The 26,385-nt window shown below is 40.7% G+C and overlaps 1 protein-coding gene across 3 annotated transcripts in view; it reads left to right on the top strand.

The window, feature by feature from the left end:
* The first annotated feature begins 746 nt into the window (after positions 1-746).
* Positions 747-26,385, top strand: part of LOC125696428 (programmed cell death 6 interacting protein) — a 33,242-nt gene continuing 7,603 nt past the window's right edge. The window contains exons 1-13 of one of the 3 annotated variants that reach the window (XM_048952075.1): positions 747-1,104; positions 7,768-7,822; positions 9,522-9,591; positions 13,713-13,840; positions 14,372-14,525; positions 16,396-16,496; positions 18,885-19,016; positions 20,641-20,863; positions 21,560-21,683; positions 22,412-22,589; positions 23,029-23,140; positions 23,860-24,029; positions 24,828-25,076. In XM_048952075.1, coding sequence (XP_048808032.1) covers positions 899-1,104; positions 7,768-7,822; positions 9,522-9,591; positions 13,713-13,840; positions 14,372-14,525; positions 16,396-16,496; positions 18,885-19,016; positions 20,641-20,863; positions 21,560-21,683; positions 22,412-22,589; positions 23,029-23,140; positions 23,860-24,029; positions 24,828-25,076 — 1,902 coding nt within the window. In that variant the 5' untranslated portion in view covers positions 747-898. The remainder of the gene's footprint in view (positions 1,105-7,767; positions 7,823-9,521; positions 9,592-13,712; positions 13,841-14,371; positions 14,526-16,395; positions 16,497-18,884; positions 19,017-20,640; positions 20,864-21,559; positions 21,684-22,411; positions 22,590-23,028; positions 23,141-23,859; positions 24,030-24,827; positions 25,077-26,385) is intronic. The other 2 variants (XM_048952072.1, XM_048952076.1) reach the window with 2 other exon arrangements.

The raw sequence follows: 26,385 nt of genomic DNA on the forward strand, positions 1-26,385 counted from the left end.
TTCTGTGATTCTGTGTGTCTCCAAGGAGACTCTCCAGCCTCTGGGCAGGTTGTGCCAGCGCCCCATCACCCACACAGCACAGAGAGCTACCTGGCACTCAGAGGGAGCTCTGTGCTCTGCCTTGTGCCCACGGCCGCTGGTCCTGGTGCTGGGCAGAGCCTGGCTCCGTCCTCTGCATGGCCCCTCTTCAGTGATCCCTGAGCCTGAGTAACCCGGGCTGAGAACGCACTGTTCTTTCAGTTGCTCCTCACAGGAGAGGTGCTCCAGGCCCTCCACCATCTCCACGGCCGTTCAATCCCAGCGCTTGCCACGAAGAACTAACGTTCCAACTTATTTTTAGGTTGGATACTGGGAAAAATCCCTTCTCCCAGCGGTGACGCAGTGGCACAGCCGCCCGGGCAGGCGGTGCAATCGCCGTCTCTGGAAGCGGCTGAGAACCGCGTTGGCGCGGCGCTGAGGGACGCGCTGTGAGACGGGGGTGCAGAGCCGGCGGTCGGACGAGATGATCCGAGAGCTCTTTTCCTGCCTTCGCGATTCCGTGATCCCACACACCAGTTCTTAGGGTGTTCTCACTACCCTTCGCATCCCCCTGCTCTCCCAAGCTGCTGGGCTCATCCCCAGCCCCCCCCCGGCACTCAGCGCCACGCACGCAGCCGCAGCGGCCGCCGAGTGCTGACAGCGATCGGCGAGGGCTGTGCGTGAGGCGGGGAAAGCGGGCGGGGGCGGCGTGCGTGCGTGCGTACGTGACGTCGCTGCGTCGGGAGCGCGCGACGATCCCGGAAGTGCGCTGCGGTGTAGGAACGGGCCGGCAGGCCGGGTGCGGGGCTCGGCTGAGGCGCGAAGTGAGCGTGAAGCGGTGTGAACTGAGCTGAGCGCCGCCCGCCGTCCCGCGCTGGCCATGACGAACTTCATCTCGGTGCAGCTGAAGAAGGCCTCGGAGGTGGATCTGGCCAAGCCGCTCTGCAAGTTCATTCAGCAGAGCTACCCGAGCGGCGACGCCCAGGCCGAGCACTGCCGCGCCGCCGAGGAGCTCAGCAAGCTGCGCAAGAGCGCCTTGGGCCGCCCGCTCGATAAGCACGAGAGCGCACTCGAGACCCTCCTTAGGTAGGGCCGGGGCGGCCGCACCTCTTCTCCCGTGTCGGGACTTGGGGGCGCGGTGCGGGCGGGGCCGTCGGGAAGCGGCCGGGGCCGTCGGGCCGGTTCTGGAGGCCCGCGGGCTGCGCTTCGGGCGGGCGCCTGGTTGCTCGGGAGCCTGGACTGGGAGTAATGTGCGGGCCTCGGTTCTCCCAGCTTCCCCTTCCGAGTGTGGGTAGTAGGAGCTGAGTGAACGCCGTTGGCTTTACGGGACGTACCTTCCGTTCCAGCGTTGGTACTGGAACAGCTGCCCAGAGAGGTTGTGGATGCCCCATCCCTGGAGGTGTTCAAGGCCAGATTGGATGGGGCCTTGGGCAGTCTGGTCTGGTATTAAATGTGGAGGTTGGTGGCCCTGCATATAGCAGGGGGGGTTGGAGATTCATGATCCTTCAGGTCCCTTCCAATCCCGGCCATTCTGTGATTATGTTATATATCGCTGCCTCTGATGGCTTCTCTTCAGCTCCCCTCACACTCCCGACCCTGTTCAGTAGCTGTTCAGCAGCTTCTAAGTGTATTTGCAAAGTCACCGCCTTATTTCTCTGCTTGACGCTTTCAGTTTGCTAAAAGGAGGTTTTGCTAAGAGGAAGCAAAGGGGTGCCTTGTGCTGGAGCTGCTGTAGGTTGGATAAGTTTCAATCTGAGCATTCTGCCTAGTAAACAGTATAAACGCTGCTTTGGGACCCGCAGCTCTGTCACCTAAAAAGTGCTCACCCTTTACATCTCTGTAGTGCCGATGCATCACAGCATTGCTGTGCTGTGGTAATCCTGCTGCTCTCCTGCGTGGGAAACATTTCAAGCTCAGCTATTTGTAGCTCTAATCGCTGAAGGTGCTGTGATTAACTCAGTGATGAACACTAAGCACAGGCTTCAGTCTTCATACTTAGAATTGAAGATTCAATGAGTTTTTATCATTAAGACTTTTAAAGAGAAAATCAAGTAGGGGGATTTCCTAGTGCACAGAGAAATGATAGCCACAAGCTTGATGTGCTTCTGCAGTGTTGTCAAGAGGAAACATATCTTATGTTCCCTGGGTTTTTTTCATAAGCTGTGAAAGGAATGGGAAAGATACATGACACAGAAGATAGTTACTGTTTTTTGTTGTTTAAGAGCTTATCAAGCCCACACTGGGTGTTTGGGCTATAAAAACTAAGTGTTTTATGGTATCTCTGCAGCTTCCTGTTTTATTCTTGATTATTGCTCTGTGTGCTTTTGAGGGCATTACTGTGCATGCCTTTTGAAGGTCAGGGAAATAAACAAGCATCTATGAACAGAAAGATTGACTCAGCCAAGTTGAAGGGTGTGACGTCCCCTTCCGTAGAACACTGCAATCGAACTCCTTTTTCTGATTGTGTCAGTTGGTTTGTGATTACTTTCTTACCTGAAATCCCTGTTTAGCCCAGATCTGTCACATGACCTCACCTTGTCTAACAACTGCTGAATGGAGAAAGTGCTGCCATATCTCCTGAGTTCTGCTCTTTCTCTTCCTCAGTTCTAGAATATAAAAGGCATATGTGGCTCTTTCTCCGGTTTGAAACTTGAAAATGGGCTCAGCACGAGGTCAGATGAACCTCAGAGCTGGAACAAAAGAAGGTAGGAGGAGTATGGCTGAAAGCCAGCGGCTGAGGGAAACCTCCCTCTTTCAGAGCCAGGTCATTACTTTAATTGAAGCCATACTATCCAACTACCTCAGGAATTATGAAGAGAAACTGATTGCAATTGCATAATTAGCCAACTTTCAAGTCAGTTCCATATGCAGAGATCTGTTCTCGCTGTCCGTCAGCAGGTGACTTTAATTTGCCCGGGTGCTATTGCAGCAGTCAGAAGTTGAACATGGTTTCACACTGCCGCATTATGTATAAGTCATGTCCTCTTCTCCAGCACTTCTGTCAAGGCTTCCACCTGCATTCATGATGATGCTGCTTGAGAATGTTCCTTTTATAGTGGGAGTTATGTGAGTTATGATGGTCTGAATTATCTGTACGTTCAGAATCTATGACCAAAATCTCTTCGTATTTACTTCAGTCTTAGTCATGGAAACAGAATAAAACAGGCATAAAATACACCTACATGAGAAATAAAACTGTCAGAATTTGTTTCCTGTCTTTAACAGTACATTTTTTTTATCTATGTCTGACTGTTTATATCCCTTCCAGTTATTGGAAAATAAGTTCTTATTCTGTAAGAATATTCTGCTATATAGACTCAGTTCCGGAAGGTGCCAGCAGCTGCTGACAAGTTGGAACAGAAGCATCCAGCTGAGCTTTGCTGGAAGGAGCCCAAACTTCCAACTGCCATGAGAAAGCTCTCATCCCTTCCCAGCTCCTGCTATCTGGTTCTTACTGTTGGAGCCATGTGAAGTCTTGTGTTTCAGTTAACAGCTTTAACAAGATTTAACCTTGTTAAAGCTGGATTTTACACTTGCCGTGTTTAAAATGGGTTTGTTAGTAAAGCAAAGTTGGAAGAGCAACCGCAGTGTGCATTCGCTTCTTTGTGACATTTTAGACCATAGAATCATAGAGTGGTCTGGGTTGAAAAGGACCACAATGCTCATCCAGTTCCAACCCCCTGCTATGTGCAGGGTCGCCAACCAGCAGCCCAGGCTGCCCAGAGCCACATCCAGCCTGGCCTTGAATGCCTCCAGGGATGGGGCATCCACAGCCTCCCTGGGCAACCTGTTCCAGTGCCTCACCACCCTCTGGGTGAAAAACTTCCTCCTAATATCCAACCTAAACTTCCCGTTTCAGTTTAAAACCGTTCTCCCTTGTCATATCACTATCAACCCTGGTAAACAGTCGTTAAATCGTGTTCCTTAGTAGAGCACTGCAGGCTCCTTGGATGTTAAGAAATGAGGGTATAATCTTTTGCTAACAAGTCTAGAGCTGTCCCCTGTTTTTCAGTCTTTCCCCTTGTTTCGCTGCTTAGTTACTGCACATTTTTTCTTTTGGAGAAGAAATACGCTCGCTTGTGGCTCCATTACCTAGATAAACCCTGAACAAAAGCGTTGAAAGCAAGTGGTAGGCTGTGTTTGTGTGGCTGATGAATGCAAGTGCTTCTTGGAGAAGTACTTGAGGCACCCGGTGAGAAGGGGGGAAAATGTAAGTGGGAAGGACTGCTGCCTGCCTCCAGGCTTTGTGTTCTGTGAGAATCGGAGTGCTGGAAGGTGAGGTCGGTGAGCTTTTGGACACGTGTTTCTTCTTAAATCCTGTCGTACCGAATCTGATGTAGTGCTCTTTTCCTTAGCCTAATAATAGCTTCAAGGGGTTCCCCCCTTCCTCTCTTAATTCAAAAGATAACCAGGACTCCATTTTTGTTCTCTGGAGCGTTGGGGCGGTGGTATGAGCTTAATTGGTTTTGTTTTTCTAACAACCCTTGCAGATTTGTGTGTGTGCGAGCAGGGCTTCATTTTGAGTGGTCAGATTCTATGGAGGCTGAAGGCTGCAGCTCTGGTTTCCAGCTGTGGGTTCAGAACTCCAGCTCTTATCTGGGAGAGTGGGCAGATCTTGGCCTCTTTTAGCTTCTTTTGAAGGAGATTTTACTTTGTGATTGTCTGAAGGAGAAAGGGGAGTTGAGCTTAATGCATAAATCATATAGTTACATTTCGATTGAATGGTAATTAGACCTCAATTTCCAGCTCATTTGGCTGCTGTTACTCATTTCTGTAAGGATTTGGGAGCCTGTAATGCCCGTTTTAGTGCAAGAGCCCTGCACTTTGAGCTAGGTCTGGGTTGCTGACATCTGTTGTACTTTTGTTGCTGTAGCTGGAACTCTGGCACACATTGATAGGTTTGTGTGACTTTCTTTAATCCCTCACCTTAGCACAGCCAAATGTGCAGTGCCCATCTGTGTTGCACAGCAACTTCAGATCTTAGTATCTGGACTAGTTAGAAATTATTGTAACTTTGTTTTAAATGGTTGACACCTTTATGTCAACCCTTAGCCTTTGCTGTGTTACTGACTCAAGTATCAGATGCTGTGTTTCCTTTAATGGCTTCCGTCTTTGTGCTGTACTGCTTGCTTGCTGTTTTCTAGTTGGTGTCTTCTTACCCTTATCATTATGTTTAGTCACTGCTAAGCAGAAGTGTTGGGTTTTTATTGTGGGGGAGGAAGGTCTGCAGAGTTTTAAAGAGACCTGAGTCTTGAATAGGATTTCAGGTTCTTTAGTAAGAAGAAATGACAGCACCACACGCTTCAAACAACAAAGTTATTTATTTATTTGTAAAAAAGACAGCCAAACAAAAGCCCTCTGTTGTTGGTATCCATGGATGTTTAGTGGAACAACTGCATGTTGCCAGGAGCTCACACCTCTTGATTTCTTTGTGGTTGTCCTTTGGCCATAAAAATAAGAGTCTTTGCCAGCAACCAATGCTTGCAAGCACCTGACTGCATGCACCTGATGGGCAAGGCCATTTAACGAGCTGTGCATCTTGACTCTGTCCTATTGGTGGCTGAGGAGAAGGGTAATGGGGGACTGTGGGAGGGTAACTGAATTGGGTGACGTGAGGAGAGTAAAAGGGAAGACTCATTTTTGATATAATACAAAATGGAACCTTCTGAGACCAGCAGAGGACAACGGAGGAAATATCGAAGTACGTGACTTGAAATTATCTTCAGTGATAGCATTTATTTCACTGATTTCTGAACTGCTTGTGTTAAACCTTGTCAGTTAAACCTCCTAGGAAATGGAGGTGGGGGGGAGAGGAGGTGGTGATGATGTGATGATTCAGACCAAACTTAACCTGATGAGAGCATCGCCATGCAAAACTGAACTTCTTGTAACTATGAGAGGGCTGCTGTTCTGCACGCTTTCATGTGATCAGGCCTTGCATTGTGGTCACTAAGAAGAGATTGTGACTAAGGTGTATTTAACTGCTACTTCATTTCAGGGGCTATGTGCTTTCAAACTATGGTCATCTAATGAAAGATGGAAAACAGAACATTAAAAAAAAAACAACACACAGACATTTACTAAAAATAAACATTCTTTAAAAACTGCTGCCTTTCTTGTGCTGACTGACTTCGTGTTGAAAGACAGTTATCAGTTACCTTGATATTAAAGCCACACAGTTTATCAGCTCTTTGCCACCATTGTAGTTCTTTTGGGAAGGCACCTTGTTCTAGGATATGTCTCTGAGTAGGAGCATATCTCAAATCTGACTCTGTAACAACAGGTCATCTTATAGCAATCTTATTAGTGAAGCATGATAAGGTAGGATGCTGATCTATGGATTTGTGTGGACAAGAGGAAAATTGTCACAAGCTCTAAAGCTTATATTAAGTGTCTTAAAACCCTTTGGCTTTTACGTACTTGTTGAGTTGTTATAAGTAAGAAATTAATCTTGAGTGAAGCCCTGTCAGACAAACAGCTGCAGAAATCTTCTCTCCTTAGGAGCAATCTCTTTTAACTCAGTGTTATTGGTCAGAGACCTTTTGCAGATCAGCAGATTACTGTAGCTTTTGATATGGTTTAGCATATTGTCTTTTGAATTGCAGTGCCTTGGTTGAAGCCATAACCCATATCATTATGTACATTGGTAGATGTAATTTACTGAAGTCTGTGCTATTCTTATTGTATATTGTATATGTTTCCTGAATTTTTAAACATGTGTTCCTTGCCTGTGGAACATCTGCTTCGTGTCCAGACTGATTAATGTTTGATAACATATTCTAAAGAAACAGGGGTGATGTTAGCTGACAGTCGGATTGAGAAGCTAGATGTTTTGAATACTGGGAACATAAATTGCTTAAAAGAAATGGACTAATATAATGTTGGGTGTATATGCCCATATGTCAGTTTGTGCAAGGAGAAGCACAGACACAGTGTTCACATGGGATGTTTGCAGTTCCGTGGCTGTTCTGCGTGCTGCCTGCTGCTTAATTAGTGGTGCAGGTGTAGTGGTGCAACTTGGGAGAACTTTCAGCTGCTGATTGTTGCTTGGAAAGATTGTGTGGGAAACTGTGCTGTTCCTGCCACCTTTCTGACACTTTCCCAAACATCTTCTGCTGAGTAGACAAAATACTGGCACGGAGACTTGGTTTTAGTTCACAGTGGCTGTGATAATATACTTCAATGACAACAGCTTACAATTGAAGAATTTTATCAAGGATTGGGCTTTTCAGCTGATAAACTGTAAAGCAAATTCTGTTTCCAGGATACTGAATTTGAAACGAGTCAGTTGGAAATGACTGGGGACTGGGTCATAATGTTCAGAGCAAGAGCCCATTAAGTAACCTGTTTGTATTAAGTTAAATGTCGTACTTTACTTTTGCAGTGTGATTTAATGTCTGAGGTATTCCTGTGTTTTTACGTACATGGGGACTCCTTTGTGTAACTTTTTTTTAGTACATTCTCTTTCAGAATGTGGCATGGACAGCTTAACCTGCACTACTCTTCTGCTTCTAATTAATTCTTTCACTGTCACTGAATAAGCCTCCCTTTGAACATGCTCATCTTCTGAAACCAATTCCTTTAGGCAGAATTTGTCCTGCAGATGTCCTCCATAGCTATGAGTGAGCCCAGTAGTGTATTGGGTGGTGGTGAGGAGCCTATGCTACCCTCTTCTTTACTGCACATTTAACAGCTGAGGCTCTTGGTTTGGTTTCTAATACCTTTTTCTTTTCTTTTTTTTTTTTGTAGATATTATGATCAGCTGTGTTCAATTGAACCAAAATTTCCATTCTCTGAGAATCAGGTAAGGAGGTATATCAAGCCCTTACACAGAAGTAACTGATGGTGGCAACTAGGATGTGACTTCCAAGCCTGTGCATAATCTGCTAAACAGGACTTAGCTTGGACAGGGCATTAAATCTTTGATCCTTATTTTTGTGACCTTTGTTTATTTTCAGCCTGTACTCGTGTAGTCCATGCTAAAACTTCATTTCTGGTTGTCACGGTTGCCTTTATGTATTAAAGATTTGGGAAAGCTTTAGTGCTGGCTGATGGTTGTGGTTTAAGTTAGAAAGAGTTGTGCTTGGCTGGAAGATTCCTCTTCAACTCTCCTTTTTCCAGGAAATCTGTTTCATGCCATGTTATAAAGGCTATTTAAAAACATGGTTTCTATGGGAAAACCTTAAGTTAGTAACAGATGCAATTTGATCTTTGGTTTTTTTTTGGGGCAGGACAGAGGTTTCGTTTGTAGCAGCAAAAAGACTAAATCCAATGAAGAGCTTACTGCTTATTCTTTCTCTGCATTTGTAAATAACATAGTTTCTGAAAGGTGTTGTATTTTTTTTCCCTACCAAATTTATTTAATATTTTATGACTCATATAACAAATTCAGGTTAGATTCTGCGTGCTGAATGAGATAAAAGATTTCTCTCCTCACATGGAGACTGGAATATGTTTATAGACTTATTTTGGGAGAAAAAGACAAAGGTTGTTTTTCTGAGGCATTTACCAAAAGAACTGAATTTCAGACTTAAAGATTACAAAGGAGTGGCTTTGATGGAGTTCAAACTGATCTGAGTTTTCTGTGTAGCTGCTTTCACTTGTTAGGAAAGCAAAGCCAAACTATACTTGGTTTTAACTTGCAGAATTTTCCTTGTGGTGATCTGCAAACCCTGGGATGCAGTGAACTGGAAAACTTTATGAGCAGGAACTACAGATCTGTAAACTATTCTGTTAATAGAGGCAGTCAGTGGAAGCAGGAATGAGGAGTTGGGAACCAGAACTTCCTGAACCAGTGTTTCTGCTAGAAGAAAATGTTATTGAACAGTATTGTGCTCTGTCTCTCAGGGCATTTGAAAATGAAGTATTTTGCTGTCTTTTCTGGGCTGATACCTGTGGCCAACAACTGGTTCAATTGACTGAATCAAACTGTGGAACTTCATAACAGGTTCTGTGAAGAATTTGCATTGTCTTTGACATATGTGCTGGAAATGTAATATAAGAAAACACTGTTTTTACCTGCTTTCTATTCTGAATGCATTTCCTGACAATTGAATTTACTCCTAATATGCGTGTCATAAAAACTATTACAAAACAGTTCTAAATATGCTGGTGATTGGGAATAGAGGAAACTGACTGGCTGGGTGGTTTCCTTTAGTGGTGACCATACCTGTCTGTCATGCTGGGTGTGAGAGGAGTAAGCTTGGAAATAAACACGTCTGTCACTCAGAATAGGAGCAGAGCTGAAGGGTAATTTTTGGATTTGTCTTGCTTGCATGAATTAGAAGTACTTCAGAAAAACTACTGAGAAGGAAAAAATATGGAATAAATACTTTCAAGTAATGTTGATTACTTCCTGAAACTTCTAGAATGTGTGTAACATCACAGGTGAAGTAAATGCTTCATGTAGTTAGAATAAAAAGGGATAAGTAGTAAGTTGGGAATATTTTCTGAAGCCTCATTATTTAATTTTAAAAATAAACATCTTTTTTTATACCTGTCAGGTCTGTGTAACGTTTACATGGAAAGATGCTTTTGATAAAGGATCGCTTTTTGGAGGCTCTGTCAAACTGGGTATGTAGTTGTACTGAAAATGCCTGCATTGAAAATATTATCAAGATTTTATAGAACTATATAACTGAAAGTTTAGTAGTCTTTGTAGTATTTTCAATATAGCTTTCCACGAGTTCACCTGCAGTAATAACAGATTAATCTCTTAACATAACTAATCACTCAGCACCATGCACATGATTTCTATAAAATTGAAGTTGAGATTCAAGATTAGTTTTCCAAAGGCACCAATAGATATTCAGTCTGATAATAGTTATACTAACTTGTACACTCTGAACTGACATTAGTAAAAATTGTTCAACTTAACATTAAGGAGTAGATGATTGGTTAATCTACGGCCAGCCCTTACGCTTTCCATGAATTGGGTCCTCTTGAAATGTGCTTGTGTTGCTGAGTCTTCTCAAGGAGAAGGTTGACTTCAGTGACCTGACTGGGCATCACATTTTGTTCCAGAGAATAAAAGGAAATTCCTTAGAATCATAGAATCATGGAATCACAAGGTTGGAAATGACCTGTAAGATCATCCAGTCCAACCATCTTCTCATTACATTGCTGCCATGAGCACTAAACCACATCTCGTAGCTCCTCATCCAGATGCCTCTTGAACACTGCCAGGGACGGCAACTCCACCACCTCCCTGGGCAGCCATTCCAGTGCCTGACCACTCTCTGAGAGGAAAAAGTTCTTCCTCATGTGCAACCTAAGCCTCCTCTGGTACAACTTGAGGCCATTTCCCCAGGTCCTGCTAGTTGCCTGGGAGAAGAGGCCAAACCCCTCCTCACCACAGCCTCCCTTCAGGAGGTTGTAGAGTGCACTGATGTCTCCCCTGAGCCTCCTCTTCTCCAGACTGAACAATCCCAGCTCCCTCAGCTGCTCCTCATAAGACTTGTGCTCCAGACCCCTCACCAGTTTCGTTGCCCTTCTCTGGACACGCTCCAGGGCCTCAACATCTTTCCTGTAGTGAGGGGCCCAAAACTGAACACAGTACTTGAGGTGCAACCTCACCAGTGCTGAGCAGGGGGGGACGATCACCTAGGCCCTGCTCCTGCTGGCCACACTATTTCTAATGCAGGCCAGGATGCCGTTGGCCCTCCTGGCCACATGGGCACACTGTCGGCTCATGTTCAGCTGAGCATCAACCAACACCCTCGGGTCCCTTTCCTCTTCACAATCATCCAACCACTCATCCCCAAGCCTGTAACGCTGCATGGGGTTGTTGTGCCTAAAGTGCAGGATCTGATACTTGACCCTTGTTGAACCTCATCCCATTCACCTCAGCCCAGCAATCCAGCTTATCTAGATCCCTCTGAAGGACCTCCCTATCCTCAGGCAGATCGACACAACCTCCCAACTTGGTGTCATCTGCAAACTTACTGAGGGTGCACTCAATCCCCTCATCCAGGTCATCAATAAAGATATTAAACAAGATGGGCCCCAGTACTGACCCCTGGGGGACACCACTTGAAGCGGGTTGCCAGCTGGACTTCACTCCATTCACCCCTACCTGTTGGGCATGGCCCTCTAACCAGTTTCTTACCCAAAGAAACTTCCCATGTGTTGAAATAATTATTCTATTACTTCTTTATAACATGTCTTCATATAGTATTTAGAAGAGAAGTAACGTTGGACTTGAAGGAGTTAGTCTGTTTTGTTTTAGTTGCCTAAGGACAATTCTGCAGTGCAAACTCACAGTCATAAAATGGGTTTGGGACGCTTTCCAATACAGAAACTGAGACTAAATCCTGAATTAAGTGAGAAGCTTTTCAGCTGTGTCATCATTCTCTAGTGTTTCTATTTATACCTCAGTGTTTATCATGACTAGCATTGCAGGATGACCGTTGCAATTTTGAAGCTCTGGACAAAGCTTGAAAAATGTTAGAATGCCTTTTTTTTTGTAGTTTTTTTGAAGCTCTCATGTCTTGTTGTGAATACAGCTGCCACAGCTGTGTTTATGTGAACTCTATGTGTAACAACATACCATGTCCCTGTGTTTAAGCAGATGCTACACATCTTTTCTTGCTCAGTTTTCTGAACTACTCTAGGAAGTTTTTGTGGGTAATGAGAGGCTGTCCTGAAGATGCTGTGTCTTTCTTTACAGTTTGCTCGGCTCTGTTTTCTGGGGAGCTCCTGCTTCATGATAAATAACCTTTCATAATGAAGTTCAGAATATGTAATTATTACTTAAAAAGTCTGTCAGTTTTCAGAGACGTATAAAAGTTAGTCCTGAGGATTTGAATATATGCAGTTTTGTGGCAGAAAGCTTGCTTGTCTGCAGGTTAATTATATACTAGCCTAAGTAGTGTGAGGCAGATGGCCAGAGATTTATGCAACAGTCCCTGTGCAATATCCAAGACATTCATGATTGAGTTGTGAGTAATGGTCAGTTAACGAGCAGCGGAATGAAAACTGTTTTGAAGTTTAAAACAGACCTTAGTGGGAAGAAGTTAACAAAAGGAGTTTACTGGTCTGTGGTTTTAGTGCTACATTGCAGACTGTCCAGATGCTGCTCTCTAAGTGCAATACAGCGTATGCGTGAGCCTTTCCGGTGAGAATTAGCAGTGGGCTTTGTCAGTATGAGGCCAAGTTTTCCATCATTAGGGAGTAAAATGTGCTTACCTCTAAAGAGGAGGCAATTCTTTCTCCAGATGAAAATTCAACACAAAACTCTTTTCACTTCTGTGGAAGTGAGATCCAGGAGTGTGGCTCGAGAGTTCTGGCTTTCACTGTAGTGACTGCTTTCTTCCTGCCCTCCCTTGTATCCCAGTCTGTATCACAGGGGTACTAGCAGATACTGGGACTGTTGGAAAAGTGACCCAGTTCGTAGCATGACTTGCAGTCTGAAATATGTTGGCTTAAGTTAGTAGGTAGAGCTATAAACAGATGAGTCTGAGAAAAACTATATTGCTTAACAGCTGTTCTCACTGTAGTAAATCAGACTTGAGAAACAGGCCAAAGTGTAAAGTAATTCTAGCTACAGAGCACTTCTGCACTTCAGAAACATTAAGACATCTTCTTTACTTCCTTGTGTTTTAATTTTTTGACTTAACCTGTAGCCTGTATAATACGTTATTTAGAAAAATTCTGGAAATTCTTAAAGGAGAAATTGTAGATAATAGATGTAGATAAATGACTGTCACCTAGATGAAATACAGTGGCTGCTTGTCTTAAAATTTAGTGCAGGTCAGGGAGTAAAAACTTTGGTGAGAAAGAAATACGTAGCTGAATAAGAGGCTGGATGATAGTGATACAAAATGATGTGCCCCATTAGTATTACTTGCATGTTATAACTCAGCAGTTGGACCTGGGTTTGTGAAATGGGGAATTAATAAGTTCATTTAGTTTTGTCTTCTCCACAGGGCACAGATTATCTGCAGTGTTTGGCTGAATGCCTGTGCTGGAAATTCTAATAACCTTTAGAAGGCAATTAGTAGATTCAAAATAGTTGCTGTTCAGGTATTAACTGTTTCTAGATCTGGAGGCTCCATCCTCTGGGGCTTTGAAGTACTGCAGGAATTGAGTCTGAACAGGCCATGCTGCTCTCTAGTGAGCATGTATTTTAAGTAAATCTGTAGCTGTCTCAGTACATCTGTAACCAGAATACATCCATTATATTTGTTAGTATTTTCAGTGTGAAATGATATTTTTGAGGGGAAAAACTCCCTCCCTCCATTTCAATGTATAATAAGACAGAGCATGTGAATCCATTTGCTCTCAGTGAAAGAAGGGCTATCTGCATTCAAGATACAGTAAAAACATGTAGTTCTTAGGTTGTTGCTGCAGGGTGACTGATACTTAAAAGGTCACACACGTTACTAAAGGAAAATATAAAGTATGTTCTTATACTTTCAGGAGCCAAAAAAAAAACACCCATTGCATTGTAATTGTAATGACTTTCTAGCTATTTCGTGTATTTATGCTATGGCTCTTCCTCACTTTGAAACATTTAGTGGAAGTATTGAATAGGCTCTGTTCAGCCTTTGGGTCAAAGATAATTTTTACTTTAAAAGTTCATTGTGATTGTTTTATTTTTTTAGTTTGAACCTGTCCCTTTGTCTGTAGGATGCTCAAGTACTGGAAGTTACTATTTTCTTAAAAGTGTGGATAACAATTTTTCTTGATTGCAGCTCTGGCAAGTTTGGGGTATGAGAAGACCTGTGTTTTGTTCAACTGTGGAGCATTGGCAAGCCAGATTGCAGCAGAACAGAATCTAGATAATGACGAAGGGCTAAAAGCTGCAGCTAAACACTATCAGGTACAGAGGCTCCCTGCTTATGTTTTGGAATTCAGAGTTATTGATTTTAGAACATCAGTTCTGCAGCTGCATGTGTTTTCTTCCTTTAACTACAATGGTGGATTGGCTGATCAGATGGCATTGGCTCGTGCTTACTTACTAGTTTTGGAAGATTTCATTCCATAACAGCTCGCCTTTGCCCCTTCTGGCAACTGCTGGTAACTAACAGTCTTCAACTAAAGACCTAGTAATTTTAGCTGATATGAAGTTTACTCCTAACAAGTTATACAGTAATACTCGCTTAAATTCTTCTTAAAATGCATTACATTTTTCCTGTTCTTATGTGGTTAGCTATCACCAGTATACTTTGGCTTTTATATTTGTCCTTGCAAGAACAAGAAGTTGCAAGTTGGAGTTGGTTTTGACAGTTAAACAATAAATGGGAGACTGTACACCAAAGAATTTATAGTACTTTGAAATTACTGCATGAATTATATTAGAGCAAAAGCCTGTTTTGGAATAAGAAAGATGCTGATTTTCTATTTTGTTTAGTTTGCAAGTGGTGCTTTCCAACACATTAAAGACACCGTCCTGTCAGCTCTGAACAGAGAACCTACAGTGGACATCTCTCCAGACACAGTTGGAACCCTCAGTCTCATTATGCTGGCTCAAGCACAAGAAGTGTTTTTTTTGAAAGCAACAAGAGGTATACGTTAACGTTCAGGTTGTGTGTTCATGTGCTTGTTGTAACTTCCAGAAAAACATGAAATCATTTTAAATTATTAAGAGATGATGGCTGGCATTTCAGATTTTCAATTTTGCCCTTACTGATTTCCAGCATTCCTCTGTAAGTACAGCTCATCAAACATAAAGTACAGATATCATTTTAGAATTTAAGGTTCATTTTACAGTGCATTTGTTCCACTTGCCTTTCCTTTCTTTTTGTATTCAAAACAATTAGTCTTTCTTTATGAAGGATTTTGCTGGATTATATACTTGTCTGTCTGGGAAACAAAAGATTTAACTGGTATGTGTCTTCATAGGGGAAAAAATATTGTAGCCTTTTGCCTTTTAGAGAATCTTAACCAGAAGCTGATGTCCTTTTGCTTACTAATAAGCTGTGTTTATGTTTATTGTCATGCTGGTAGCAAAACTTCTTATTCAGAATATGATAAAGCAAAGCTGATTGAAAGTCCACATGCACCTAGTTAACGAGTGAATTTGGCTATTCCTATGACCACAAGTCCTCCAGTCTTAGAAGCACGAGTTAATAATAATCTGACTGTGGAGGCTGTAGGTTTTTGTCAGATGTAGAGAGATTCTTTTCCCTTCAGGAAAAGAAATGCACTGTGTGAAGTGTTGTAGTTGACAACATGGAAAACCTGTTTTTCAGGCAGAAGTGCTTCACAGCCTGGTCTCAGAACTCAAATTCAGCTTCTTGCTGCTTTGTCTATTTGCATTACTTGCAATTTTTCTGATTCTACTCTCTCATGAGCTGGGTTGTTCAGCAGCCTTACTCAAATGATATCTGGTGAAACTGCACTTATTTACCAATTGAAAGGGGAGTTGTTTGACAAAAAATAAAAGGTCAGCTAAATCGAACTTCAGTGCGGAACTGCAAATTAGTTCTTCAATTTCGGAGCCTTTCTTAATGTTTTAAGTGTCTCTAAGTCTACATATATTTGTTATGCCTTCTCTATGTTTGCATTAGTAGCTGCAGCATTTTTAGGATGTGTGAATGAAAGCTAAAGCTTGTAACAGGGAAATACCTATTCCGAACTATCTGTGCAGACAAATAGTCTCTGACATTTCCATTGTTAATAGAAGTGTGGCTAATGTATCAATGGTTACTTTATGTTAATGCTTAGGCTCTGTGGAGGAAGATTAAATTATAGAACATTCTTCCAGTCCCATCTATTTAGATGTTACTTGTTTCTCTTCAGTTAACTAAATATTTAATAAAAACATGTTAACAAAAATTTGTCAGATCACAAAAGCTCCTTTTCCTTCATCTGCCATCTCTTACCTATTCCACGTTGAAAAACATGTGCCTAGGATATCTTAAATGCACTGAAGTCATAGAGCATAGAGTGTAACATCATAGCTCGTATCTGAGTGTTGTAGGTGTGTGTTTTAGAATGAACAGCACATTTTGGATTTGCTTTCAGTGATTTGAGTACTTACGGCTTTCTACTCCCCCTCTCCTGTACTTCCCACTAATGGTTATCAGTCTGGCCATACATAAAAAATCACCTGAATCAGAGAATACTTGTTTGTAAGAGCAGCTGTTTAGATGCTCAATGTTTGCATTGATTCTTGCTTCATCTAAGAGGGCTGAATTGCTAGTGCAGGCCAGAGATGATTATGAAAAGAGGTAAGAGGAGATGTGTGTTCTTTTTAATGGTTCTGGCTTCAGAAACTGGGCGAGGACACGAGGCAGGGAATGCTGCTGAGCAGAAGTGTCTCTGATGTGAAATGTATTCCCTTAGTGATTACTGCTGTTTGGGGATGAAACAATTAACCTGCTGACTTGTGTATACTGAAGATAATCATAATGTTTTTCTTTGTTCCTTCAGATAAAATGAAAGATGCCATCATAGCTAAACTAGCTAATCAAGCTGCAGATTACTATGGTGATGCTTACAAACAGTGTCAGTACAAAGATACTCTGCCCAAGGTTAGTAACTCTTGGAAGTAACATGGGATCTGTTGCTGTTGTGTGCAGTGTACTTAATCAAATATGCATCATGTGGTATCCTCAAGAAAAGCTGACCATTGTTGTTACATTTATGTTATGTGTGAAGCTGTAATTAGAAAAACTGAAGAATCTAGGAAGAAAAATATATCACTTATTTTAAATAATTATTAAAAAATGTAATTAAAGTGTGTTTACTTGCAGCATATTTCATTTAAAGTGAACTTGGAACATTTGATGCCTTCAAGGATACCTTCTTACTTAATATCTTACTAAATCGGGTTTTCAAACTAACATTTCTAATGGGGTTTAATTGGTTTCTAGTCTCAGTGTTTTTGTGTGAAATTTGCTGTCTTGATAACAGTTTATTATGGTGGCATTTATCACCTACCTGTTAATGAAAAGCATGGCTGAAAAAGTGTCTCCTCTTCCTGCCTTCTCCTCTTCCACCTCCAAAGCAGTTTTGATATTTATAAATTACCTCAGTCTAGACTTGACTATTAATTTGAGCGCTCTTAATTTTTGGAAGAAGTGGGAAGATTATTTCTACCACATTCTTTCAATAACAAGTACTTGAAGAAGTTGGGAAGGTTCAAGGTTCTATCAATTATAATTAAATCATAAAACAGTGGGAATTCTTCTGTGCAGTGTGAGAACTTAAATCTTGGATAAGAGGTACTTAATTCTGATATTGTTAGACTCTTAAATTTGTATGTAGTAAAGTTGCAGTTTGTCCTTCGTACTGATTGTGGTGTGAATATCCATGGGAACATCCCAAACTGCTGATTTTCAATTACTTTTCATTCATAGTTTCTAAAACAATGATCCCAGCTTGCAGTGGGTGGTCATCATAAAAGTGAAAAGTCAAATATACCAAATCTACTAAAACCTACCACCACAGAGGAAAAAAAAGAGATAATTTACCATTGATAAAATGGTTGGTGCTTGGTCCAATGACTTAATATGCCGTGTAAGCCACATAGGTGTCCTTAATGTCATGGCAGTTATTTCCTCTGGAATAAATCATGCCAGTTTTCTCTGTTTTTTTTCCCTGTTTTTCAAACTTCTCTGCAGAGTGGAATCTTGAATTGTAGGAACCGTGTAAGGGCTACTCTGCTAAAGTAAACCTAGCATGCTTTTTTATTCTTAAGGACTAAATTACACAAATGCCTTTGCTCTAGACAGTGGGTGACTTTTCAATATATGTTTTGGAAAAGAAAGCCTAAGTTCAATTGATGTTTTACATGTCTGCAACTTTGAATCCCTTTGTGTGCACGTATTTCTTGTTACGTGTGCAGTGGTGTTTTACAGATTGGACCAATTTCTTGCCTAGGTGCTGTGGTTGTAATTGAATTCTGAGGTAATGTGATATAACAGAAGGCCTTGCTTTGTCTTTTGTGATTGTGAATCCTTCTAAACTGTAGATTTGCTCCCTGTTCCAGTTTTACAGTAATCTGTCAACTGGTTATTCGAAATAACATGGTAAGGTTTTCTGGGTCTGTGAGTTAATGTCAGCTCTGAGAACCATTACGTGCTTAGGGGCGTGAAATAAGGTCAACTTGATGTGTCATATTCCAGTTGCAAGGCTTCCTAATCTGCTGATCTTTCAAGTTGGACTTCTCATCTCTGGGGTGCATCAAGGTTGCACAAATGTGAAGAAGCAGGTTTTTGTATGAGTTCTTTAAAACATCACTCTGCTTTTCCAGTGCTCCTTGGTTTAAGAAATAGAACAGCAAGGCCAAATCCTTGATCAAAGACTGTGCCTAATGCTGTTGCCTGCAGTATAATGTTTTCTTCATGTCTTGGTTGGTGTTCCTGTGAAGATAAGTGCGCTTATATGAAAGTCTAAAATGACTTTTTAATGGCTTTACATCTCAATATTTTTGGTTCTTTTTGTTCTTTGTTTTCATGGTTTTAGAGTTATTTTCTTGGTAGATGTTATTTTCTTGCTGCTACATATAAAAAAAAAACAACTACAACAAAAAAGGTTTTCCCCTCCCACTCTTTTCTCCTCCTTTTAAGAATACTGTCTTGTCTTGGGGGCATTTGGGTGTGTTCTTGCAACTATCCTTCCTAATACATGCATGCATTCCTAATCTCTGGAGTAAATGTTGCGACTTCATGGTTTGAATTTAAACTGTAGTTCATCTGATATAATAGACACCAAGAAACTTACAGCAACAGATTGAAAAAGAGGAAAAAATTGATTCAATCCATGCAAAGTCGTGTGATCTCTGACATTTACCTCTAATATTTTAACCTATCTAAACCATTAATTGGGTGATTCTAATTTCCTTTTCTTCTTCCTTTTTCTTCCTGCATCCCATGTTGTCTGTGGTGGTTTATGTGGTTGGACTTTCCCCTGGTCAGTATTTTTATTTCCAGGAGGTGTTTCCTGTTCTGGCTGCAAAGCACTGCATTATGCAGGCCAATGCAGAATATCATCAATCTATCCTGGCAAAACAGCAGAAGAAATTTGGTGAAGAAATTGGGAGGTTGCAGGTAGGTAACTTGAATACTTTTTGTCTTATCTGAAAAATATGGGAAAACTTTTAGTCCTGAAATGTTAGGTGAGTGCCTTAAAACTGAAATAGGCAGGACTGCAACATTCCCTGAGGGAGCTGGGATTGTTCAGTCTGGAGAAGAGGAGGCTCAGGGGAGACCTCATTGCACTTTACAACTTCCTGAAGGGAGGTTGTGGTGCAAAAGGGTCTGGCCTCTTCTCCCAGGCAAATAGTAGGACCCGAGGAAACGGCCAGAAGTTATACCAGAGAAGGTTTAGGTTGGATATTAGGAGAAACTTTTTCTCTCAGAGGGTGGTCAGGCACTGGAATGGCTGCCCAGGGAGGTGGTGGAGTCGCCATCCCTGGCAGTGTTCAAGAGGCGCCTGGATGAGGAGCTACGAGAGATGGTTTAGTGCTTGTGGCACTGATGGGAATGGGAGGGGGGTTGGACTGGATGATCTTGCAGGTCGTTTCCAACCTTGTGATTCTGTGATTCAAAAATTGCAGAGCATATTTATCACATGAATCAAATTATTAGTAGCTGCATAGGTGAGAAATATATCTGTAGCTTTTATGATGATGCATTTTCATTTTGGGGCACTTTGGTACCATTGATCCTGCTTGACGTGTTAAATCTGTATCTTTACATTTACACGTGCTTCTTTCCTCAGGATAGTTAACAGTTTTGTTAATAAAGGTTCCTTAACAATTTTGTCATAAAAAGAAATTAAATTCAGCTTTGTACTTAACTCTTTTCCTGCAATCCTGATATAAATCTGATTTTTGAAAAACACAAACAGTTGTATTTTTAGTCTTTTTTTTTTTTGTATCTACACCTGATTTACAGAGGGGTTTGTTTATAGTATAGTGATGGGTAAGGTCTTCTCACTGTTGTAGTGTAGTATAGAAAAAATACCTTAAATTAACAGTTTTCTTCAAGTCCTCTGGTTCTTGAGAAGGGAAAGTAGGAAGCACCATTTTGTCTGGGGACCCATGTGCTGTATTAATAACAGGAAAGTTACAAGATTGTGTAGGAAGGCCGGAGATGTTAGAGCTTTATGTAGCTTTGGCAAACAGAAGTGAAGAGGCAGCAGTATTTGTGTTTTAATTTGCAGTAGGACTCAGCAACACTTCTGTAGCTTCTGAGCTCAAGGTTAGACAGGTATTAGCAGTAGGTGTGGAGACCAGGACTTTGGCTTTGCTTCTTCTATGCCCCTGAGCAAGATTTGAGAAATTTCTGTGATACCTGTGAAAGCAACCTTTGAATTAAAATTGACATGGAAATGACTTGGTGACTTCTTTTGTAAACAGGTTTTTGAAGTGTCACTGCCTTTTAACCTGTGATCTTCCTATAGGATTTGGGGGATTCGTAGGCTATTGTGCCTAAAGGCTGTGAGGCTTGGTCACTGATTTATTTTTTTTTAAATAAGCAACTTCAATTACTTTTTAATCTCAATTTTGATGCCCAGGAAAAAATTATTCCACTTATTAAAGAAAAGAATAAAATCAATCATATGCTTTGGCAATTAAGACACATGATTAACTGGAAAGCTAATCTTTTTTTAAAATAAATATATTAGAACAGCACCTTTCCTCTAACTTTAACTCTTTTAATTTCCTAGCATGCAGCAGACTTGGTGAAAACAGTGGCGTCTCGTTATGATGAATACATCAATGTTAAAGATTTGGTGGACAAAATCAACCGTGCGCTTACAGCTGCCAAAAAAGATAACGACTTCATTTATCATGACCGTGTTCCTGACCTGAAAGATTTGGAGCCCATTGGAAAAGCCAGCCTTGTCAAGTCTACTCCAGTTGTTGTGCCCCTCAGTCAGAAATTCACTGGTAAGCAAAGTTTGCCAAGCACAGGGCAATTGCTACCTTGTAAAATGTGCCTAGCCACGAAAGCCTGTTTGTGCCATGAAAAAGTAGGTGTTTACTCTTGAATTATATGAAGTTCACTCAGTGTCTTTGAAAGTATTACTTTTTCCAATTTGATGTTTTTCATCTTGAGAATAAAATGTGCTGGAAGAAAAAAATCAGAATATAAATCATTATCTGCAATGTAATCTTAAAGATTTTTCACAGCAGCTGTTTTTTTCCCCATATTAAACCAATCTTTATAACTTTGAAAAAGCAATGATACAGGGGAAAATATCAAATTATACAGTCTTTGCTAACCTACTTGCTGGCCTTTCTTAAAGCTGATAAATACCAGTTTGGCTGAGCAGGGGGTTCTGAAAAATGGTCTTCTCTCTTTCCTTTTGTTCCCTTTAAAAAAAAAAAAAGGGCTTAAGGAAGGTATGATTTTTAGTCCTACAATTGTCAATGAAATGCCTTTAGATTATTTTAACTCAGTTTCAGTCTTAGATGGAAATCCAATGCATTAAAATAAAGACCTTTAGAAATTTATTTTAACACACCTCAGGGAGTGGAGGAGAAGTATCTTAAAGTACAGCCCATACTAAAGAACTGTGAAGGTGTTTGCATTCTTTTACCTCCACAGTACAACTTCAGCAATTTATACTGCTTTCATTGTAGACCTGTTTGAGAAGATGGTTCCCTTGCAAGTTCAGCAATCTGTGAGTGTTTATAACCAGAGGAAGGCAGATCTAGTAAACAGGCTAATAGCCCAGATGAGAGAAGCCACAAATTTGGCAAATGGGTAAGTATGGCTGCTTCTTAACTTCATCAAGAGGAATTATGGAACACCTTCTAAATACTAATTGCCTTGGATCTTGTATGTCTCCAGATTACAGTGAAGTCTTTTGTTATTGCTGTATGGTAGGCCAGCAAACTTCCTAGGGGGGTGTTGAGAACTACTTGTCTGCAGGTATGAAGGCTGAAAGTATCAGAAGAATGAATGGCATTTCATTGGTTTTTTTTTTCAGTCTTTTCAGTTTTTAAGAGGCTGGCACTTGCTCTGAAAGAAATCCACTATCATTAATCTAGAGGGATTTTCACATTTCAGTGGTCAGCTTAACTGAACCAGTGATACGCTGCATCATCTCCCCACCTCCAAAGATTTTTTTTTTTATAAATAATAATAAAAAAAAGCTTACAAAGCTGGAAAATAAAAATGTAACTCAAGGCAGTTGGTTACTTATCTACCAGGTAGTTGCTACTGAAAATACGTGCCATATTTGCTAGAAGCTGGGAGTCTAGGATTTGTTTAGTTTTTAAGAGCTTTGAGAGCTGTTTTTTTGTGAGGTATACTCCACAAATAAGTTCAAAGTGCTCACTTTGACCTTTTTGTCCAATGGTATGTTAAGTACTGTGTTTCCATTCTTTTATTGACTGTGTGAATGTTTATTTGAATAGCAGTGCTATTTATAGGATAAAATTACCTTAACACTGTAGACAACTATAGAACATGTTGGCTCTGAATTTCAGAGTGTTGGCTTCCCTCAATCTTCCGGCTGCCATAGAAGATGTGTCTGGTGATACTGTTCCTCAGTCCATTCTGAACAAATCTAAGGCTGTGATTGAACAGGGAGGAGTTCAGACTATCGATCAGCTGATCAAAGATCTACCTGAACTGCTACAAAGGAACAAAGAAATCTTAGATGAAGTAAGCTCAGCAACTGCTAACACTAAAACATCCTTGAACACAGCAACCTTAATTTGTTTTCTTTAAAGGCCCACGTCAATGTGCACAGTTATCCAAAATGCTTCTAACTTGAATAGCTCCTTAAAACCACAGTGCTTATAGTAGCACTAAAAATTGTGCTCGCAATAGCACTTTAAATGTTTAGCCCATGTATGCCAAAACTGCACTGTCATGTAAGTGAACACACAAGTATTTTGTTTTTATCATCAAGGTGGGGGAAGTGGGGAAACATTCTGTAAAAACCTGGATCATTTATGCCATACATATTCTTTTCTATTTGCAAATTGTATTTATGAAATATAGGTGTGCATTCTTTTTATTTCTTGAACTAGCTGTGTGCTTTGTAGCTATTTCATGTTTACGAGGCATTATAATGCATATACACTTCTAACTCCTTCAGTCACTACGGTTATTAGACGAGGAAGAAACTACAGACAGTGAACTCCGAACAAAATTCAAAGAACGTTGGCAGCGAACACCATCCAATGATCTCTATAAACCTTTAAGGGCAGGTAAAGTTCGTTCAAGTTTGTGACTTGAATCCAAGGGATGTTCTGAAGTGTCTGTTCTCACATAAATTGAAATAGTTTTTTTCATATTGTGTTGTATTAATTTTGAAGATAAATCTCAATTTAGGAGAGTGTGTGCTGAAATATCCTTATGGCAATCTGTACTACTATTTGGAGTTGAGAGTTGATGTCATGGCAGAGAGTTCTTGGATGTTTCATCAGCACATATGTGCTGATGTTCAGAAATAATTGTAGCAAAAAATGGCTGTGCTTCTAAGAACTTGTTTTCAGTTACCACTTAAGTGGGTCTTTTAATGCTTCTTTGTATATCAGCTTTCAAAAATTATCTCTTAAGGTGTTTCTTTGTTGATTTGTGTAGTTAGTTTTTAGCAGTTTGTCATAATACTTACAATCATCACCATAGCAGGCTTTCTGTTCTAGATGTGTACTGTTGGGAAGACAGCAAGGGGCAGCCATCAGTGCCTTAATTAAGCAAAGTTTGACAGGCTTTAAAATGGGAGTGGTTCAAACTGAGTTTAAAATGCTTTCATATGCCTTTCTGGATAATTTATATAGCTGCCTTGTTTGTGTACTGTTTCTAAATGAAGTTTAAAACTTTGTCTTGAAAGCTTTAAAAGATAAAAGTGTTGTCCTGTGTTTGTGTGTATAGCCTGGTGCAGGACAAGTTTTGAAATATTACCATTTTTTCTTCCCACCACCAGAGGGAGCCAACTTCCGTAATATCTTGAATAAAGCTGTGCAAGCAGATGGACAGGTTAGAGAAGGCTATCAGTCTCACCGGGATACCATTGCACTTCTGTGTAAGCCAGAGGCAGAACTCAATGCAGCCATTCCTTCTGCCAACCCAGCAAAAACATTACAAGGGAGCGAGGTAAAGCATGCAAATAGTCTCTATTTTGTATAGAAGGATTATTCATCTAACCAAATATACTCAAGTGAACTGATGTGTAAGCTGTTCCTTAGCAGCTCTTGTTTAGTTGCAGTTAATACAGGGGACAGCACTTTAAAAATGCTGTCTATACTTTGTTTTTTGTAAAATCTGCTGAAGTATATTTTGTGCTTACTGTAGGCAAGTTGAGTTGTTAAGTAAAGCAGAAGTGGTTGACAGACTTGTAAGAGGAACAGTACGAGATGTGTGCTCTCTTATAGGGTGCTGTAGGGGGGTACTCAGGTCTTGGAGCAGTTAGAAATACTGTTATTTTTTTGTCTAAGCATTAGGCAGTTATGCTGATCTGCTTTTGAAGGAAGTCGTGGCTCATTAACAATGATATGATCTTTCTTTTCTTCTAGAAGTGTTTTGAAATCAGTGTATTTAGCTCGCCATGTTTAGAATATTGTATACTGTATATTCTAATTATATATATTGTAATACTGCACCTGATCTTTAAATAACAGCAACAAAAAAATCATAGTTACTCAGTGTTCTTAGTGGAAGCAAATCTGTAGAAGAGAAGATAGCTTAAGGAATGCTTGAAGTTGCTTGTTTCTTTGTGTTTTGTCCTTAATCATGCATCCTTAAAATGTTGTTTTAAACACATAAATAAAAGCTCGTGCAGTAAAGTTGCCGGTGCTAACAGTGAAGAATGCAATACAGAAAATAAATAATGCAGTATATACCTTTGCAGTAATTCTTCTAAACATATTAATTTCTGACAATTTTATCACCTAGGTCGTTAATGTATTAAAAACTTTGCTGGCTAGTCTGGATGAAGTCAAAAAGGAGAGAGAACAACTGGAAAATGACCTAAAATCTGTAAATTTTGACATGACGAATAAATTCCTGACTGCACTTGCACAGGATGGTGCTATAAATGAGGAGGCTATCTCTGTGACAGAGTTGGACAGAATTTATGGAAGTTACACACAGAAAGTGCAGGAATCCCTGAAAAAGCAGGAAGGACTTCTCAAAAACATTCAGGTGCGATAGCTTGTCTTCCTTATGTCTTATATCTTCCTTACTCTCAACATAAGCAGTAACAATTCTTTAACATTTCCAGTGCTGTAGAAATCTCACTTTCCTTTCTATTCTGTTTTGCTGTGGACTCTTATTGTAGACCAGCTGATACTCCTTTACTCATCTGATCACTGAGAAACAGCTGGAAAGAAAAACAGATTTCTAGTGAACTGTGCCAGAATTCCAGTGTAAATTCCCTTGGACTGTCTTGAGCCCAGTAATGCAGGCTGTTTTGCCCTAGAAAAAATTTATCTGTGTTTAAGAGGTTTTGGGTTGATTTAACTTTCTTTCTCCTCACCCCATCACCCCATCTTGATAGCCATTTGTGAGATAACAGGAGATTGGTCTTTGTTGTCTGCTAAAAGACATTTTTTCTCTCTGAAGCAAATTTTGGTTTATTTAATCTGCTTGACTTCCAGCATCTGTGAAGCTCAATGTAAAAAAACAATGAGAATTTCTCAAAGCGTGAATTATAATCTTAACCTTAATTTGTCACTAACACTTGAGGTGGGTGTGACAGAAGAGGAAGTCCTAGTGCTTAGTCAAGGAAGAACAGTTGTTTGAGTAATTGTGAACTCTGTTTGCATGCAAGGGTACTTGCAACTTGTGACTGCAACTGGCACTTGGAAGAAAATAGATAAGAAACTCTTCAAAAAGGAACAAGTTGTTGCTTAATCACCATGTGGCTCTGTTTGACAGACATTTTACATTCATGTATTTCTTAACATAATTCTGAAAATTTTGATGGATATTACTTAGATGCTTGAGTGTCCTGGAATTCAAGTTTGATGGCTGCTTCTGGCAGCTGAAGTTATCTTTTAAGTCTAATTTTTCCCACAGAAATGAGATGGTGATCCTTCAGTCAGTTTTCCACTTTGCTGGCCTTTTAATAGCTTGCCAATGTCAACCAAATTTGAGGTAGAGCTTCTTAAATATAAAAGCACTCAGTATGATTTCATGAGTATCACTGGAGTATAGTGCAGCAGAAAGAGCCTAATTAGTGTATCCTCTGGAGGAGTGTCTGCAGTAGGAGCTAAAGAATTATCTGGAGGCCAATGCAAACAAAACAGATAATTAGCTGCTACCTGCTGCCAGTTAGTTAATACGTATGTAATTCTGAAATAGCCACTGCACTTGGCAGTCAGTGTGTGTCAGGGAGTGTATTGGGTGGCTGGAAGGTGGTCAAGGTGGGTTTTGGGAAAAGAGGGTGAAAGCATTGGATAAAACTAAAACCAGAAGATACAGAGTCTTACATGGAACCAGGCTGCATTAT

The sequence above is a fragment of the Lagopus muta genome, chromosome 7 (assembly GCF_023343835.1).
Source record: "Lagopus muta isolate bLagMut1 chromosome 7, bLagMut1 primary, whole genome shotgun sequence".
Lineage (NCBI taxonomy): Eukaryota > Metazoa > Chordata > Aves > Galliformes > Phasianidae > Lagopus > Lagopus muta.